This window comes from Hordeum vulgare, chromosome 1H, assembly GCF_904849725.1.
Source record: "Hordeum vulgare subsp. vulgare chromosome 1H, MorexV3_pseudomolecules_assembly, whole genome shotgun sequence".
Classification (NCBI taxonomy): Eukaryota; Viridiplantae; Streptophyta; class Magnoliopsida; order Poales; family Poaceae; genus Hordeum; species Hordeum vulgare.
In genome coordinates this window covers 228,911,081-228,931,470 of record NC_058518.1, presented here as the reverse complement: position 1 = coordinate 228,931,470, position 20,390 = coordinate 228,911,081, and the positions used below count along the sequence as shown (strand labels likewise).

The following is a 20,390-nucleotide window of genomic DNA, read 5'->3' as shown; positions in this document are numbered from 1 at the left end:
CGTCACTACTGATGACACTTGTTTGAATCGTAGCAAACAACAGTGGGCGCTATCAGCCATAGAAAATCCATTAATCCATTATCCCTGTAAAACAACACAATGTCGTCCGTCCTTACGTTGATGTTGACAAGACTATCGAACACCACTTACACATTCACGTCATCCAACACTCGTACTGTGGGTACCCCGACTCATAAGTCGTGAACACCGAATGCATGTGTACAATGATTCCAGAGATCAATGTGCACTGAACACACACAGGCGGAATAATAAGAGTCTTACATCCAGACATACCTGCTGGTATAAATAAATACCATTGAGGTCAAGTCTTACATAGATAGGGCCTCGAAGGCCAACAAACCAAACTTAACTAGCAGTGGAAATTTTGAACCAAAGCGTGAACCCATGCCATCTGCCTTAACCCTAAATGCATTCTCACTGGGAAACATCCTAGTTCGCATGTTCATCTCCAACGAACTCTTCATCATACTCCTTTTCTTTCATGCCTGCACAATGAAATAACAAGTGACAAGCCAATGAGTACTTGAATGTACTCGCAAGCAACCTATGTCATTGAAAAAGGTAATAACAATGCATGATATAGCACTAAGTAGGCAAGTTGCAGAAACCTAAATTTTGAGTGCAATGTCATGATCAAACAACTTGTAAGAGTATACATCATGAGGTTGCAGATATCCATATGAAGAGGTTACATATATCAATGTAGCAGGGTTTGAACAATTCATGTTCATTCACCATGTCAAGTCATCTCACTTAGCTCAAGTATCTCCTTCCTCAAACACATGCACACCAAGTTTGTGAATACATCGGACGTTGTTTAAGCAGGTCCACCCAACTGTCCTTGATTGTGGACACGACTATTCGAATAGTTCTACACACAGAGATTATGCGTTGTACCCACAAGACACGGGGAACTTCCATGCCATACACAACTCGCGATATATTACATATCCGAGGTAAGCACCCGAACAATTCCTTTCCCCTGGCAATACTAAACAAAGAGTCCACTCATTGTCCCATGTCCTCATGATGTACATCATAAGAGCATCTCAGGATCGTACCATCCCTGAGGGGACACAACAGTGTGCCCGATGTCTGTAAAAACTGTCCATGGTCGCCCTACCTCGTCCTCTCGCCACCGGTAATGCATGCACTCCGCTAGCATAGACCAAGGTAATCAACAAAGTCCCGTCCCATAAGGGTTATCGTGGTCGCACATGTAAGGTTGGGACGGTCAGCACATCTTAAGTCTCTTGGTTTTCGAAAACACCCACGCATCTTGCCTCGGTAAACACTTCTTCTCAAGTGGTTACCTAACTCAACACCATCTCCCTCGGGCATTAGTGGTGCCCGACAGGATTTTAGAGAAGTCTTTGAAGTCATTTTGTTTCCGACACCATGCATATTTCCCATCCCGTTTGTGTGGCAACTACTTTTGCATCCTATCTACTTCCCACCTACACAACCCTCATAGGATGGTAGGGTCATGCTTAATGCAAGTACCAATGAGGAAAATATCGGAGACACCGCACCAAGGTAGTCACCGATCCATCATGATTCAGATGCAACGAAATAAAATGCTATATGACATGCACGAAAAGGTTTCAAGTCATGGTCAAGGGGCTGCTTGCCTGGCTCAACAAAGTCTCCGGGTCTTCAAAGTCTTCCGGTCCAACTCCTTCGTTAACAACGCAATCTATCATTGCAATTATAACGGGAATAATAAGAACACGACAAAAATTGAGAAAATAAAGTCCTCCTACAAATGTCAAACCATTTCTATAAAATACTATGGTGAATATAGGTTCTGCAAAAGTTATTGGGTTTTGGTTTCCAAATGCAAAAAAGCAGCACAAAGCATTTTAGCACATGGTTAAAATAATTCAAACAAGGTTTTTAAATAAAATAGTGTATATAACTTTTTGTAAAAATTCTGCACGTCTATTAACTAGTGTGGATTGTTTAAAGTTTTTAGAAATTGGAATCATTAAATTTGGGCTTATTTTGCAACCTGGGGGATTTTTGCAAAATTGCTAGAAAAATAAAAAAGGAAAAGGCTCTATGTCCATTAGGCCTAATTAGCCTAGCCGAGCCAGGCCCAGCGAGCCAGCCGGCCCAGGCGAACCAGACGCGCGACTATGTGGGTTCAAACGCGAAAGGCGGGCCCATAGTGCCAGTGAGAGAGATAGGGGCGGGCAAGAGGGCAGGATGAAAGATGGAGCCCACCTGTCATATCCTTCCTCGCGATAGGGAGGAGGCGTGCTCACGGGCGGTGGACAAGGGCATGGCAAGGCCTATGAGTTGCAGGGATGAGCTCAGGGTCGATTTGCTGGTCGGGGGGAGGTGGAGATGGACGGGGAGGAGCAGCTACTCGCCGACGACAAGGAATGTGGAAGAGGAAGCTGTGGGAGGGGGTCGCCGGCATCGACCCCGACTAGAAAACATGCGAGAAAGAGAGGGAAATAGATCATGGGGGTGCGGCGGCTACAAATCAAGGGAAATAGGGACAGGAAGGGCCCTACCGAGCGAATCGACGACGAGTTCTCTCGATGGAGCTCGAGCTTGATCGCGAGCTTGGGCGGCTTCGAGGTGGCTCTAGTGGTCCACACGTAGAGTTGGGGAGGAAGAGAGAGTACACGGGGGAAGGAGTGAGCCGGGGTGGCTTTAATTAGCCATCTCGGGCAGCTTCGGGTGGCTCTAGTGGTCCATGCAGTAGAGTTGTGGAGGAAGAGAGAGTACACGGGGGGAGGAGTGAGACAAGGTGTCTTTAATTAGCCGACCCGCAGTCCACCGTGCGCTCGTGGGCCGGCGATACCGTGGCGGTTGCCAGAGGGAGAATAGGCTCACTTGGGCATGTCTGGGGTCTTCCTGGATCTGGTTTAGCCCCGGGGAAATTAATAGAGAGGAAGGGGACCATGCCAGGGTGTCGCGCCTGTGAGGCCGCTCACTAGACGGCTCGGGCGGCATCGGCAAGCACTGCGAGGGTCGTTGGAGAGAGAAGGAGAAGGGGCCCGACCACTCGATGACTTGCGAACATCAAGGGCATCCAGCAAGCAAGGGGGAGGGGCTCGAGGTGGTTAGAAGATGGGGATGAGCGCTGATGTCAACTGTGCTTCCCCGGCAACAACGACAGGAATAGTCGTGTCGACCTCACCAGGAATCCTTCTGCTACGACTACGGAGCCTTGCGTTGGTGTTCCCTCGAAGCGAAAAGGGTGATGTAGCACAACGGTGGTAAGTATTTCCCACAGTTTGAGAACCAAGGTATCAATCCAGTGGAGGAGTATCACAAGATCCTGCACAAACACAAAAAGCTTGATCCCAACGCTATGAAGGGGTTGTCAATCCCTTATAGATTGTTTGCCAAGTGAGAACTAAAAGCAACAAAGTAACAAAGCAAATTAAAAGCGGAGGTGTAACCGATGGATGTGAATAGACCCGGGGCCCGTAGTGTTTACTAGTGGCTTCTCTCATGAAAGCAAGTAGACGGTGGGTGAACAAATTACTGTCGAGCAATTGATAGAACCGCGCAAAGTCGTGATGATATCTATGGCAATGATTATATCTTTAGGCATCACGTCCAAAACAAGTAGACGATACTGTCTGCATCTACTACTATTACTCCACACGTCAACCGCTATCCAGCATGCATCTAGTGTATTAAGTCCAAAAGAACAGAGTAACACCTTAAGCAAGATGACATGATGTAGATGGACAATCTCGTATCAACGACAGAGCCCATCTTGTTACCCTTGATGGCAACTACTTAATGTGTGCCTTGCTGCCCCTACTGTCACTGGGAAAGGTCACCACATGGTACAACCCAAAACCAATCACTTCTCCCATTGCAAGAATCATAGATCTAGTTGGCCAAACAAAACCCAAGACTCGGAGAGACTTACAAGGATATCAAATCATGCATATAAGAAATCAGCAAAGACTCAAATATATATCATAGATAATCTGATCACACATCCACAATTCATCGGATCTCGACAAACACACCGCCAAAGAAGATTACATCAGATAGATCTCCATGAAGATCATGGAGAACTTTGTATTGAAGATCCAAGAGAGAGAAGAAGCCATCTAGCTACTAACTACGGACCCGTAGGTCTGAAGTGAACTACTCACGAGTCATTGGAGGGGCAATGATGATGATGAAGAAGCCCTCCAACTCCAAAGTCCCCTCCGACAGGGCGCCGAGAAGGGTCTCCAGATGAGATCTCGTGGAAACGGAAGCTTGCAGCGGCGGAAAAGTATTTTCGAGGCTCCCCTGATTTTTTGCTGTATTTTAGGGAATATATAGGCCAAAGATCTAAGTCAGGGGGCAGCCTGGGAGGCCACAAACCCTGCCACCACCGCCTCCCCCTGGTGGCGAAGTGGGGGCCCTCCTGGCTTGGCCCACAGGCCCCCTGATCTTCTTCCGTTCGGAAAAAAATCTTTTCGGGGATTTTATTCCGTTTGGACTCCGTTCCAAAATCAGATCTTAAAAGAGCCAAAAACACAGAAAAAACAGGAACTGGCACTTGGCATTGAATTAATAAGTTAGTCCCAAAAAAGATATAAAAGGTACATAAAACATCCAAAGATGACAAGATAACAGCATGAAACCATAAAAAATTATAGATACGTTTGAGACGTATCAAGCATCCCCAAGCTTAACTCCTGCTCGTCCTCGAGTAGGGAAGTCATAAAGAATGAATTTTTGATGCTTTCATGCTACCTAGCATAGATGTGCTTTGTAACTCCTCTTATGTGACGTGAATGTTCAGATCCATTGGATTCAAAACAATAGTTTGCTATTGACGTGGAAACAATAATAGTACAAGCAAACTAGCAAGGTAATCATGAACTTTCAAAATAACATGGCCAAAAGAAAGTTATCTCTACAAAAGCATATAGTCTGGCTATGCTCTATCATCATTGCACAACGAATTTAAATCATGCACAACCCCGGTATTGGCCAAGTAATTGTTTCACACCTTTACTTTCTCAAATCTTTTCAACTCTCACACAATACATGAGCGTGAGCCATGGTTTTAGCACTATAGATGGTGTGGAATGTGGTGGATGTTGCAAGACAAAAAGGAGAAGACAGTCGCATTAACTAGGCATATCAATGAGCTGTGGAGATGATCATCAATAGATATCAATGTGAATGAGTAGGGATTTCCATACAAATTATGCACTAGAGCTAACAGTATGTGAAATCTCTTAAAGAAAACTAGTGGGTGTGCATCCAACTTGCTTGCTCACGAAGACCTAAGGCAATTTTGAGGAAGCCTATCATTGGAATATACAAGCCAAGTTATATAATGAAAATTTCCCACTAGCTATATGGTGGTGACAAAACGAGAGACTCTCAATCATGAAGATCATGGTGCTTAATATGCACAAGTGTGGAAAAAGTGGTAGCATTGTCCCTTCTCTCTTTTTCTCTCATTTTTTTGGTGGGCTCTTTGGCCTCTTTTTTTGGCTGGGATTCTTTGGCCTCTTTTATTTCCTCACATGGGACAATGATCCATTAATGATGATCATCACACTTTCAACTCAAAACTTAGAGCAACAATGACTCTATATGGAATGCCTTCGGTAGTGTACCGTGACAATGATCTAGCATGGCATAGACATTAATGGAAACATCATGCTAGCTATCTTACGATCATGCAATGGCAATGTAGACGTGGTGGCACATGTCGTGGTGGTAGTTGCATGGCAATATATCTCGGAATGACTTTGTAAAAGCCATAGTAGGTAGGTATGGTGGCTGTTTTGAGGGAGGCTAATGGTGCATTTTGTGCACCGGCGAAAGTTGCACGACACTAAGAAGATAGTGATGGTGGCAGGTGAAAGTGCATATAAACCATGGACTCAACATTAGTCATGAAGAACTCATATACTTGTTACAAAAGTTTTATTAGTAATCAAAACAAAGCATTCAACGCATACTCCTAGGGGAAGGGTTGGTAGGTATAAACTATCGCGCGATCCCGACCGCCACGCAAAGGATGACAATCAATATACTAATCATGCTCAGATTTCATCACATAGCGGTTCACCATACGTGCATGCTACGAGAATCACTAACTTCAACACAAGTATTTCTAGATCCACAACACCTTACTAGCATGACTTCAATATTACCATAACCACAACTCAAAACTAATTGAGATGAATCAAACTTCTCTAACTATTCAATGCACATGAAGGTGGAATTTTTCGTATCCCTTTGGATAACTACCCCTTTTGAGACTACTTTCAAAGCATAGATCAACTACCAAGCCACGCACCGCTGTAATCTAAAAGATATAAGTGAAGCACATAGAGAAAAAGTATCTACCTCAAAAGATATAAGTGAAGCACATGTGAGCTGAATTGTCTACCAAAAGATATAAGTGAAGCTCGACAAAATCACGGTGTGTGCATGTCTCTCTCTCTAGGCGTGCAGCAAGGATGATTGTGACACAACAAAAATAAAATACTCCTACGATACAAGACGCTCCAAGCAAAAAAACACATAACATGTGGTGAATAAAAATATAGCCCCAAGTAACGTTACCGATGGATTGAAGACGAGAGAGGGGATGCCTTCCAGGGGCATCCCCAAGCTTAGGCTTTTACGACATCCTTGAATCTCTTGGGGTGCCTTGGGAATCCCCAAGCTTGAGCTCTTGCCACTCTTTATCTTTTTGTCCATAAGAACTTCACCCAAAACTTGAAAACTTCACAACACGAAACTTAAACAGAAACTCATGATAACATTAGTATGAGAAAGCAAACCACCACTTCCTTAGGTACTGTAGTAAATTTAAATTCTACTTGTGCTGATGTTGGGTTACTGTATTTTCAATCTTCCATGGCTAATACCCCCCGATACTATCCATAGTTTCATCAAAATAAGCAACCAACACAACAAAAACAAAATTTGTTAACAGCTGACCAGTCTGTAGGAATCTGTATATTCCGTATACCTCTGGTACTTCCAATATTCTTAAACATTACGACAGTCTGAAGAATTTGCGTAGTAATCAACAGCAAAAAGAATCAACTCAAAAGTTCTTACAGAAAAAAAGAAAATTCATTTCGTGAGCAGAAAGTTTCTGTCTTTTCCAGCATGACCAAATGATCATCCCCAAGACTAATCATAACGGTTTTGCTTGGCACAAACACAAAAATAAACACAAAACACAATCATAACAGAATTATGAAAGTGTGGAAAACACAAAACAGAAAGAAAAATGATAGATTCGTTGGGTTGCCTCCCAACAAGCGCTTTTGTTTAACGCCCTTAGCTAGGCGAAAAGTGATGGAATCACATATAGTCATCTTTGGTGCTCAAACCATAGGTAGCCCTCATCATAGATTCATAAGGCAATCTTATTTTCTTTCTAGGAAAGTGCTCCATGCCCTTCTTTAAAGGAAATTGAAATCTAATATTCCCTTCCTTCATATCGATGATAGCACCAATAGTCCTTAGGAAAGGTCTACCAAGAATAATGGGACATGAAGGATTGCAATCTATGTCAAGTACAATGAAATCCACGGGTACATAGTTCTTATTTTCAACAATAAGAACATCATCGTCCCATGGGTTTCTTGACAGTAGAATCCACAAGATGCAAATTAAGAGAACACTCTTCAATCTCATGAAAACCAAGAATATCACATAAAGACTTTGGAATCGCGGAAACACTAGCACCCAAATCACACAAAGCATTGCACTCATAGTTTTTGATCTTGATTTTGATAGTAGGTTCCCACTCATCATGAAGTTTTCTAGGTATAGAGACTTCTAGTTCGAGCTTCTCTTCAAGAGATTTCATCATAGCATCTACGATATGCACGGTAAAGGCTTTGCTTTGGCTATGAGCATGTTGAGAGTTTGCAATGGATTGCATCAAAGAAATGCATTCAAACAAGGAGCAATTATCATAATTTAATTCCTTGAAATCCAAAGTGGGAGGTTCATTACTACCCAAAATTTTGATTTCTACTACACTCTCCACACCTTTATCATCAAGATAGGTGGATTCCGAATCATTGGGGCGTTTTTCAACCAAAGTGGATTCATATCGAGCCCCTCCATCAAAAGGTTTGACACGCGAAAACATAGATTCAAGAGGAGACTCACCAAGCACTTTAAAATCTTCGTGATTTGCATCACTAGAACACACCCTTTTAAACCATTCATGCCTAGCGCGAATTTTGGTGGTTCTTTCTTTGCTCTCATTCATGGAGACACGCATAGCTTTCAAAGTTTCATCCAAGTTGACCTTGGGAGGAGCGCATCTAACTTTCAAAGCATCAATATCACAAGACATCCTATCAACGCTCTTAGCCAAATCGTCTATTTTGAGTAGTTTTTCCTCTATGGACGCATTGCAAATCTTTTGAGAGTTAATGAACTCTTTGATATTACTCTCTAAATCATAGGGTAATTTGTTGTGATTTCCATAAGTGTTGTTGTAGGAATTGCCATAATTGTTAGAGTAGTTACTAGGAAAAGGCCTAGGAACATAGTTTCCTCTAAAAGCATTATTGTTGCCAAAATTGTTCCTACCAACAAAATTCACGTCCAAACTAGCGTTGCTACTCTCAATCAAAGAAGATAGTGGCATGCCATTAGGATCTACGATAGCGTTTCTACTAGCAACCAAATTCATCAACTCATCCATCTTAGCACTAAGCAAGTTAATTTCTTGTATAGTGTGCACCTTTTTGCTAGCAGACGACCTTTCAGTGTGCCACTAAGAGTAGTTGGTCATGATATTGTCTAGGAGTTTTGTAGCGTCTCCTAACGTGATTTCCATGAACATTCCACCTGAGGCGGAGTCCAAGATATTGCGAGAAGCGAAATTCAAGCTAGCGTAAAAGATTTGTGTAATCATCCACAAACTCAAGCCATGAGCAGGACAATTTATCATCATAAGCTTCATCCTCTCCCTAGATTGTGCAACGTGTTCATGATCAAGTTGCTTGAAATTCATGATATCGTTACGTAAGGAGATGATCTACCACATTGGCCTTTCCAGGGTGGTATTAAACAGTGAGTTCATACTCTTTGATCAACTCCAACCATCTTCGTTGCCTCATGTTCAATTCCTTTTAAGTGAAAATATACTTCAAACTTTTATGGTTTGTGTATATCTCACATTGCTTTCCCAGAAGGTAATGTCGCCATGTCTTCAAGGCATGAACCATAACTGACAACTCAAGACTGTGGGTGGCATAGTCCTCTGCATGGGGGCGTAGTTGTGTGGATATATATGCTATGCCCCTTCTTTCTTGCATCAGAAAACCACCAAGCCCACTTCTTGATGCATCACAATATCTCGCAAACTCCTTGTGAATATCGGGAGTGTAAAAAACTAGGGCTCTTGTCAATCTCTTCTTGAGCTCCTCGAAGCTCTCTTCACATTTTGGTGTCCATTTGAACTTCTTGTCCTTCTACAAGAGCTGAGTGATAGGTCGAGCAATGCTTGAGAATCCTTCAAAGAACTTGTGGTAGTATCCCATGAGTTCGAGGAAGTTTCTCACTTTCTTCACATTGCTTGGAGATTGCCATTCATTCATGACTTCAATCTTGGCAGGATCCACACACAATCCTTCTGCCATCAATACATTACCCAAGAATCCAACTTCGTGCAGCCAACATTGACACTTGTTGAACTTGGCATAAAGCTGGTGCTCCAGAAGCTTGTCGAGGACCATCCTCAAGTATTGCTCATGCTCTTATTTAGACTTGGAGAAGACGATTATGTCATCGACGAAGACAACAATGAACTTGTCCAGATACCCCATGAAGACTTTATTCACGAGGTACATGAAGTAGGTTGGGCATTGGTTAACCCAAATGACATGACCGTGTATTCATACAGGCCATACCTGGTTACTAATGCCGCCTTCGGAATATCTTGGGGCCTGATCTTCAACGGGTAGTACCCAGACCTCAGGTCGATCTTGGAGAACACCTTGGCTCCATTGAGGTGATCGAACATGTCATCAATCTTGGGGAGCGGGTACTTGTTCTTTGTTGTGACTTCATTGAGAGAATGGTAATCCACATAGAGTTGGATAGTTTCTTCCCTCTTTGACACAAATAGAACATGTTATTCCCAATGAGAGGCACTAGGGTGAATAAATCCTTTTCTGAGATGCTCTGCTAGTTGCTTCTTCAATTCAACCAACTCTTCGGATCCCATTCTATAGGGATTCTTATAGATGGGTCCTGCTCCGGGCATTAGCTCAATGATGAACTTAATGTCATGGTCTGGAGGCATTCCGGGCAGCTCATCAGGGAAAACATCTAGGTATTCACATACCACTGGCACTTGATCCAACTCAATTGCCTAGAGACAATTGACCTGAGGGGCTTAAGCGGAGGTAGTGTTGGGAACATACGTGACTTCAACTCCTTGGCTATTGGTCATGGACTCATGGTAACAGTCCTCTTGGCATAGTGTAGCAAGCCTTGGTGCTTGGTCAACCAATCCATGCCAAGGATTACATCCAAGCTTTGCGACTTTAGGATGGTAAGATCTGCTAGGAAGTCTACCCCGTTGAAGTTAATCCTAACTTCTTTACAACCTATCTTGGTCCTTAATATGGCACCCGGGGTTTGTACCACCATATGACTACCCAGAGGTGTAGGCTTCATATCACTCTCTAGTGCAAACTTTTGGGTAACAAAAAAATGCAAAGCACCACAATCAAATAGAACTGTTGTTGGGGTTGAGTTGACGAGGAATGTACCCAGTATGACATCCGGGTCTTCCTGGGCCTCCTTAGTGGAGACGATTCACATGACTCATCCATGGTTGGGCTGGTTGCACGGAGCTTGGATCCTGGGTGGCGCTCCATGGCCTTGTCCTTGGTTTCATGCATTGGAGTGCGATGCATTAGGCTTCTTGTTGGGGCACTGCCTTGAGTAGTGACCTGACTGACCACATCTAAAACAAGCGACTTGACCTGATTTGTCATTTTTTCCACCATAGTTGTTGGGGTTGTTGTAAGCTGGTCTTGGATTGGCGTGCTATTGAGGCTGGTAGCTCGGACGAGGTGCAGGAGTCCTGCCTTGCTGAGGCTAATAGGTCGGCTTTGCTGGGGCTGGTTGCCACGGGCGAGGCTTCTGGTTACTGGAACTGCCCTTGGTGATCATCTTGCGCTTGCTAGTGTCTTCCATGGCACGATGCTTGTCTTCGAGCATGAGGGCTTGGTTCACCAACTCGAAGAAAGTCCGACACTCACAAACAACAAGCTGATATTGCAGGGCTTGCTGGAGCCCTTCCATGAAGCGATCTATCTTGGATGCCTCAGTGTTTAGCTTGCTGGAGCCCTTACATGATAGGCGATGTAGTCGCTTACATGTTGTCTAAGCAAAAAGCGTGACTTGTTTCAAGACAAAAACAACAAAACAAACAACAAGCGCGCATCGTTTTATATGAACCATTACATGGACTTAACTTCACATGAGGGATACATGACTTATCCTACCCTAGGGGGTTATTGGACTCAAGTGGTGGAGTGCTTGGTTTCGACTCATGCTCCCGAGGGTCTTCCTCCTGGTCACCATATGTACAAGCATCATCTCCGGTCGAGGGGGTTGGAGAATGAGGAGGTCCAACCCGACAACGGTTTGTTGGAGGGTCGGTGAAGAGCGCACTATACTCCTTTGCACTCATGCGAGGACGACATGTGGGTGCATCCCTAGCTCGAGGTACTCCTCCTCTCTAAGCGATAGTCGGTCATCCCTCAGGGGCTCGATTCTTCTTGATCTTGTCCGGATTTGTCTTGGCTTGTCGAAGTAGCTCACAGGTGTGGTGAAGTTCCTTGCAGAGCTTCACACACTTCTTAATAAGGGCATGAGCCGGAGTGTGGGTGGAGAGGCTGAAGTAGGCCTAGAACCCGAGCAGTGTTCCATCCTCCTTGGACGGGACCAATGTCCATCTCTAGTGAATATCATCCTTCCTGAAAGGAAGGTGACGAGTAGCCGACTCGTCAACCATCTCTGGGATGATGTCTCGAAGGTGGACGAGATACTTCTGTGCATCTGTACAACTGCTAACGTTAGTGTATCCATTTGTGGTCTTTCAAAGAACCAACTCGTCGGGGAGTCGTTTTCCTTCACGACCACATCAACGTGGTTCTCATTTATGGTGGCGTCGGCCCAGTGCTTGTGGTAGAGGAAAATGTGTGATCGGCGAAACTAGCACTTCTGTAGGCTATCCTCGAGAAGTAGGGGAAAGTCAGATGCTAGGAGGTCGTCGGGTACGACGACCATCTACAAGGTTTAAGGGATGGTGTTAGTACAGCTTTGGAAGAGGAAAGGAGTGCAGAAACTCCTAAGTATAGATGCTAGGTATAGTTTTTGGAAAGGGGTTATCCTCTGACGTCCATGCTAACTAAGGCTTTCTAGAGTGAGGATGGCTTTGGTGGTCCAGGCGGTAGATTTGGGAAGGAAGAGACAGTACACATAGAAGGAATGACCTAGGGTCTCTTTAAGTAGCCGGCCCGTGGTCCACCATGCGCTCGTGCCCCCGCGAGGCCGTGACGATTGCGAGAGGGAGAAGGGGACCACAGGGGAACGCCTGGGGTATTCCTGCATGCAGTTTAGCCTCGAGGAAAGGAAGAGAGAGAAGGGGCACGCCAGGGTGTCGCACGTGTGGGGCCGCTCATTGGCCGGCTCGAGCAGCATCGGCACGCGCTGCAGGGGTCATCGGAGAGAGAAGGAGGAGGGGCTCAACCGATTGACAACTTGCGAACATCGAGTGCATCCCACAAGCGAGGGAGAGGGACGCGAGGTGGTCGGAACGTTGGGATGAGTGTCGATTACAACACGGTTGCGTATTGTAGCATGCTCCAGAGCACGCCAACTACATGGCAGGGTGCGACTTTGGCATGCAGGGCACGACCACTTGCATCTGAGCGCTGCTAAAGTTATCCACTAGACTTAGGAGGGACTAATAATGAAGGAAATGTCATGGGGTGGTGCTGGGGTGCCTTGGTTGAGAAGGAAAGCTGAGAGGAAGAGAAAAATTGTTGTCCAGAGGGGGTAATTCCGGGTTTACCCCCCCCCCCCCCAAATGATTGAGCTTTGGCCATGCAAGGTTTACTGGGTGTATAAGGCAACTAGGTGGAGATGTGGGAAAAGTTTGAGAGGAAGGAAAATAGTAAGGGTGGTGAAACCAGTGATTTTTAGAATTCACCACAAGGTGTTTGATGTTGATTAGGGAAAGTAAAAATACTCCACTTGCCATGAGGTTTACGAGGACCAAATGTTAGGTGAAAATGAGGTTTATCACCAAATTTTGGATTTGGTGATGAAAGTTTCCAATGTAAACCATTTAAACCCTAGAAATGGGTGGAAATGGTATTCCCTAGATCTATCCATGCAAATCAATTCCCCTAATGCACCACTTGGTGTGGTGGCATTATTTGAGGATTGGGTCATGCCCAAATAGTTTGGGCTCATTTGGAGAAACTTGACAATGCAAATATTCCAAATTCTAGAAATCAACACAAGTAGCTTTGAGGGGATTTGGACAAGGGGATATGTTCTCCTTGATGCACCACTTTGCCAAGTTTCATCTCAATCCAAGTTTTAGAATAATTGGACAAACTTGGCAATGTATAGTTGCTCAAATTTGTTTCTAGAGAGAGAGGGTTTTGGAATATTTTGGAGGACCAAATCAAATTGGATTGAGATGAAACTTGGCAAGAGCATCACATATATCATGTGTGACTTGATGGAATTTTCTTAGAGTTTATTGGGAATATTTGTTATAGAAATATTTCAAAAGCTTGAAATATCCAGAAAGGGTTTTGTCCAATATTTTGAACATGACCATGTGTTGAACTCTTATCTTTCGAAAATATATGCCTACTAAGTTTCTCTAAATTTCATGAGATATTTTGAAGCAATAATATATTTTTCCTCTATGATAGAGCATTTCTGGCCTTAGATAGAGGTATCTAAATAAATTTGGAAAATAACTTCTAAAATAATAATTATGTGGTTTGAGGAAGTATTTTTGATAATAGCTTCCAAATAAAACATTTCGGGCAAAATGTTCCTCCTAAATTGTTGAACTTGTAGTACAAATCTCAACTTAAGGGGTTTTGAGGGCTCAAAATAATAAATGCCTTTGGAAAAAAAAATCTAAACTTAGGGGGTTTTGAGGGGCCAAAATAATATTTTATAAAAATAATTTTAGGTCCTATACACATGGTATGATCATTGGGTAAGGATTTGAAGCAAGAAGATTATTATTTGGGGAGGGATTTTTTTGTGTGAATGAAACCCAAATAGGCAGACAAGCACATTGCCGACGTGGAGTTTTCGCACCCGAGCTCATTTGAGCTCGGGTGAACAGTAAAGTTGAAAAACGTTAAAAAAAGTTCAGAAAATGCTGAATTATTTTTAGAGCAACCTTGTCAAAAGTTCTAAGTACATGCAAAAATTTAGCATGAAATAACATTTCCACAAGGTGTGGAAAAATAAACAAAATGTATACTCTGAAAATGCACAATTTCAGAGTTCCATTTTGTTTATTTTGCCACGTTTTATAGAAATGTTATTTCATGCCAAATTTTTGCATGCACTTAAAAGCTTTTCACAACGTTGGTCTAAAAAAATTCAGAATTTTTTGAATTTTTTGAATTTTTTTCAAACGTTTTCGATTTCACTGTTCACCCGAGCTCAAATGAGCTTGGGAGCCAAAAGGCACTTTCCGCATATTGCAACCAATTCAATCATCACATGCATATAAAAAGTTTTAAGTGGCTCCAAATTTTGTAAAAAATCATATCATGACAAAGTGGTACAAACACATGGTGTGACAGGTAGCCCCTGCCACAGCTTGTTCGGCTCGATTCTCGTGAGCCATTCCCAACAGACCCTTAGCGTCAATGATTGAATCTTTAAATTCTTAACTCCCAACCCAACTTTGTATTTTCAAACCCTCTATAATGGAAAGATAATCAAGCCACATATTCACCAAAAGGAAAATAAAAATAAAAATTTATTAATCAGTAGATCCGGGAGATACAGTACGGTGCGACGTCCTAGTGAGGGCTCTCTAGGACCTTGTTTGTAGATGGGGTTCGTCGGTGTCGGAGGCACTGATGGACTATATATATTTTTCTCGAATATGCATGAATGTGCATATCATATATTAAAGAACAAGGGTTAAAGAATGCCTCCACCTAATTTACAAGTGTTACATAATACTTTACTTCTCACGCCTATCCCACCTCGCTAACCGACTAAAGAAGTGTGCTACATCTCATTTTAGCAGGCTGGCCACGACCACACTAAACCCTCTAGTATAATTCTACCAAGTAGCGCCTCACACGAAGGTCGTGCTCCGTCGAAGACAATTGCATTCATCTGCTTCCATAGGTCCCACAAGGTTAGCCCAAGGATGGTGCGCAAATCCTTTGTGCTGGCTTTGTTCTGTCCGCTTTTGCCGCACATACACGGTGTGAGAATGTCATGTTGTGACGGCACCCAATCTGGCTTCCCCAAGGCCTGATAGATCTCGGTCCAGATCATCCTGGCAAAGACACATGTGAGCAATACGTGGTTGATTGGTTCGTTCTCCTGGTCGCAAAAGGGGCACGCGTCCTGGTGTGGTAGTCCTCGCCTTGCTAGGCGGTCCGACGTCCAGCATCTATCCCGCAGAGCAAGCCACGTAAAGAATTTGCGTTGTCAGGGCGCCCATGATTTGCAAGTGAGGTCCGTCGTAGGTGCCACCTCTCTCGCCCAGAACTTGACCGCATATGCCGAGCGAACCGTGAACTGTCCATTGGCCTTCCAAGACCATGAAATTTCGTCTTGCATGTTCTTCGTAGGCTCCCAAGCAATAACCCATGCCAACGTAGAAGGAATTCATGCAAAGCATCCGGTCCTAAGTTCGGACCCACATCCTGTGCCCATGATCCATTCTTCATGGCCTGTCCAATCATCCTGGTAGTTTGAATCCGTGCCGGGATCATATTGTACATCAAGGGAGCAACCTCATGTACCCTCTGTCCATTTAACCAACGGTCCTCCCAAAACAATATCGTTAGCCCATCCGTGCTATGCTCCTTGTGGCTGCCTGGAAGAGTAACAAGGAGTCCTTGGATACTTTGATGTTAAACTCTCCAATGCCTGGTAGTGGCCCCGTAAATGTTCGTAGGTGTAGCATCATTATAGTTGCTTCGTAAGGAATACAGTACATCATTAATGCTCTTAATTCTGAAACTACGTACTTGAGCATGCAGGTAAACACGGACCGAGTGCAGCCAACGCGATCTTCGTCTCTTGGATGGCTATAGGAAACGTCCTGGGATACTCCTCTGGCTCCACCGACAAATGGCACGAGTAAGTGCCTCATCGATCTCACCGTGATCAGTATGGATGCATATACATTGATCCAGGAGTGGTGCGGCGAATTGACGGTTGTTCGCCCGCAACTAAACCAAAAAGAGAGAAGAATTAATAGTTATTTTGAGACTGGTTCTAATGGGGAGTATCATATACTAGTATCATGCATACGATATTAACATATGATACTATATCTGTAAGGCATAGTATCATGTGCTAGTATCATAGAACAGTTTATTTATTGTCATGCATGACACATAGTAGCACAACATTTAATATGATACCGTACCATAATATGATACTCAATCCTCTTTTTCTTTATTTAATTTTATGTCACCTCATCAAACATGTCTAGTTGATCTGTACGATACTACTTGTGATACTCCCATTACAACCAGCCTGATGCGTGGGTGCGTGCACAGGTGGTTTCCCGCGCTCCGAACAAGAGCATGTTGTGAAGCCTGTGCGAACCTCAAGGCCGCCTTCTTGGTCGCAGTGGTGAGTAATCAAGCGTGCAACCTCAAGGAATTGCATGTCTATTTGTTTCGGTGTTCCTATTAATTTCGATCTCGTTTGCATGACGCACGTCTTGATTTACAGATATTCCTGGGTTTTTCTACGATGGTAACAATGATCTTTGCAAAGGAGACGCCGTTGGACCCTGAGCTGGCGAAGCAGGGCGAAGGGGAGGCGACGGGCCCGCTTGCTGTAATCAAGGGCTTAAAGAACCTGCCGACCGGCATGCCACAGGTGCTCATTGTGACCGGCCTCACGTGGTTGTCATGGTTCCCCTTCATCCTCTTTGACACGGATTGGATGGGCCGCGAGATATACCACGGCAGGCCGGACGGGAGCCCCGCGGAGATCGCCGCCTTCCAAGAGGGTGTCCGGCAGGGTGCCTTCGGCTTGCTTCTCAACTCTGTGCTTCTCGGGATAAGCTCCTTCATGATCGAGCCCATGTGTCGGAAGCTCGGACCAAGGACCGTGTGGGTCGCTAGTCAGGTCCTCGTGTGCATCGCAATGGCGCTGGTCGCCATCCTTGGCGCATGGTCGCTCGGCGACTTCGGCGGCAACGTGCAAGACGTCGCGGCAACGGAAAAGGGCCTCAAGACATCAGCCCTCGTCCTTTTCGTCTTCCTCGGACTTCCCTTTGCAGTAAGCAGCATCCGATTGCTAATGTCACAGTTAAAACTTAAATCAGCTCCGATCCATTAATTGTCTCTGATGGCTCGTTTCACGCCCAATGCGTCCAGGTTCTATGCAGTGTTCCGTTCGCTGTGACGGCACAACTTGCCGCCAGCAAAGGTGGTGGACAAGGTGAGCTAGATGCTCTCAACTGATCTGAACTTTGAACTGAGTGTCCAACTACGATTTTTTTTTTTTTTTGCGGCAGGACTGTGCACGGGGATCCTGAATATCGCCATCGTGACGCCCCAGATGATCGTCGCCATCGGCGCTGGACCGTGGGACGAGCTGTTCGGGAAGGGAAACATCCCAGCGTTTGCCCTGGCCTCTGTGTTCGCCTTCACCTCCGCCGTGGCCGGAACAATCATGCTACCCAAGATGTCAAAAAGCAGCTTCCGATCCGTCAGCATGGGCGGGGGCCACTGATTCCGCGTATCTGGAACCATCCGTTCCTATAGCTTGTGATTCGTACGTTGGGTATGTTGTGCCGGTAGTTTGTTTTCTCTTTTTTTTTTTTTTTTGAGAAATGTTTGGCCTGTAGTTGACTGACGTCAATCTTGAGTGATTTTGTTCAATGGAATGGACTTCATCCCATTAGTTTTAGGTTAGTCGGTTATGCATTAGCCCGGTACTAGTCGATTTATTTCTTTGGTGATGCTTGTTTTTTTGTTTTTTTTTTTTTTTTTTTTCGGGAAGATGCTTGTTGTAGCTTGGGTCACTATTCCTCTTGTTTTCTTGAGACATTCATTTTCATTTTTCTGGCAATTGCGAAGGCCATTTTAGAGTCCAGTGTTTGTTTTCATTGTTTTGATCGTCCAAGTGGTCCGAGTATATATTTTTTAGTATACCATCCTTTTTTTCCTTTCTGTGCATGTCACTATTTACTACTTCCTGTGTTTTACAATAAGTATAAATTTACAACTAAATTAGTATAAATTTTATACTAAATGAGCAACATTTATTTTAGAACGGAGGGAGTGATTTTGTTTTTCAGCATGCGTCTGTTTTTTTCTCTCTCCTTTTGTCTTGCGAGTGTGCATTGCACGCATGATATAAATATGAGATGCAATTCATTTTTAAAATGTTTGTATATGCACAAGCAGGCACTGGCCCAGGCGCGTGCGACTTGTTCGCTCGTTCACGAGCCCGGTTTGTAAGAACATCTCTAGACCCTTATAGCGCCGACCCGCAAAACGCGTTGATAGTTTACGGAAAAACGGCTTTGTAGGCGGGGCAGCCGGCGTGGGCAAGGATAGAGTCAGATCTCGTGAAACGGACCCATAAAAAAGATATTTGTCGGCTACGTGGGTCTCCTCGGGTGCGGCCGCGTCGATCCGCAAACCGAAAACCCATAATAGGCGAATTTGACAACGATTTCGACAAATGAGTTTAAATTGAAACAATAAAACGTAGTTAACAATCATTCAAATTACAATAATTATTCAAATTATCGAAGGAAACTAAATAATTCAATACAAAACTTTGAATTAAATGAAAATGACTGGAAGCATGGAATGAAATTGAAAATGAAAATGAATACAAAATCACACATGAATTAAATGAAAATGAATGAAAAAATAGAATGTGTTACTGCCCAACCCTTTGCCGATGGTGCTCAATGAGATCCTCGTGAAGCTGAAAGTGGGTGTTTGCATTTTTAATCTCATTGTAGGTGTGAAGAAAAGCTCTAATGCGGTTAGGCTCTCTAGGTGGTTTGACACGACTACCCACATTGTCCTAGAAGAACTCCAAGTTCATGCCTCTCTCATCTTCGATAATCATATTGTGAAGAATAACACAGCATGTCATGATGTTTTTCAAGAATCGCTTGTCCCAAAAACGACCAGGACCATGAACAATGGCAAACCTAGATTGTAAAACCCAGAATGCTCTTTCGGGGTCTTTTCGGGCTGCCTCTTGTGGCCTTGCGAATTCACAATGTTTCTTGGTTTGGGGTCTTTGATGCTCTTAACAAATGTGCACCAAGGAGGGTATATACCATCTGCAAGATAGTACCCCTTTGTGTATTCATGCCCATTAATAGTGTAGTTGTAAGCAGGAGCATCACCACTAGCAAGCCTAGCAAACAAATGAGACCGTTGCAAAACATTGATATCATTGAGAGTACCCGTCAAACCAAAAAAACAATGCCAAATTTATAAATCCTCGGATGCTACGACCTCTAACACAATTGCTGCATCACGAGACATGCCACAATTCATTCCCTGCCATGCCTTTGGGCAATTTTTCCAAGTCCAATGCATACAATCTATGCTTCCTAGCATGCGAGGCCAACCTCTTCTATCATTAGATGCCATCAAATATTTTGTGTTTTCCTCGTTGGGTGCCTGAAGATATTCAGTACCAAATACATAGATGATCACTTTGGCAAACCTACACACTGACTCAATTGTAGTATCTTCACCAATGCGAAGGTACTCATCGACATAGTCAGTCGGAATGCAGTATGCAATTACCCCGCATAGCTGCCGAGATTTTTTAATATGCACTAAATCTCTTCAAGCCTGCGACATTTCTTCCTTGAGTAAAATACCAACTATTGGCCTCGCAAGCTTGAACAATTTTCAGAGAGAGGGATCGGCGCATTCAGTACCTTCTCTGGAAGAGGTGTGGCAGATATGTTGGATTGTCTGCGAAGTAGTCTTGCATCAACATCTCGTTCCCGAGATGATGATTTCGAGGAATGCAAAGACGACTGACGGTTGATCCTCACCGCCTCTTTCGTTTCTCGTCTTTGTGCTCCTTCAAGACAAGGGCCATCACCAACGCCTGCTGGCGATAGTTGACAAGCA

The 20,390-nt window shown here is 44.0% G+C and overlaps 1 protein-coding gene across 1 annotated transcript in view; it reads left to right on the top strand.

Moving 5' to 3' along the window:
- The window catches only part of LOC123429304 (sucrose transport protein SUT3-like), a 69,755-nt gene extending 51,192 nt beyond the window's left edge, over positions 1–18,563 (top strand). The window contains exons 7-11 of the mRNA XM_045113364.1: positions 16,290–16,389; positions 16,815–16,890; positions 16,993–17,547; positions 17,646–17,709; positions 17,786–18,563. Of these exons, the coding sequence (XP_044969299.1) occupies positions 16,290–16,389; positions 16,815–16,890; positions 16,993–17,547; positions 17,646–17,709; positions 17,786–18,003 (1,013 nt within the window). The 3' untranslated portion in view covers positions 18,004–18,563. The remainder of the gene's footprint in view (positions 1–16,289; positions 16,390–16,814; positions 16,891–16,992; positions 17,548–17,645; positions 17,710–17,785) is intronic.
- The last annotated feature ends 1,827 nt before the right edge of the window (positions 18,564–20,390 follow it).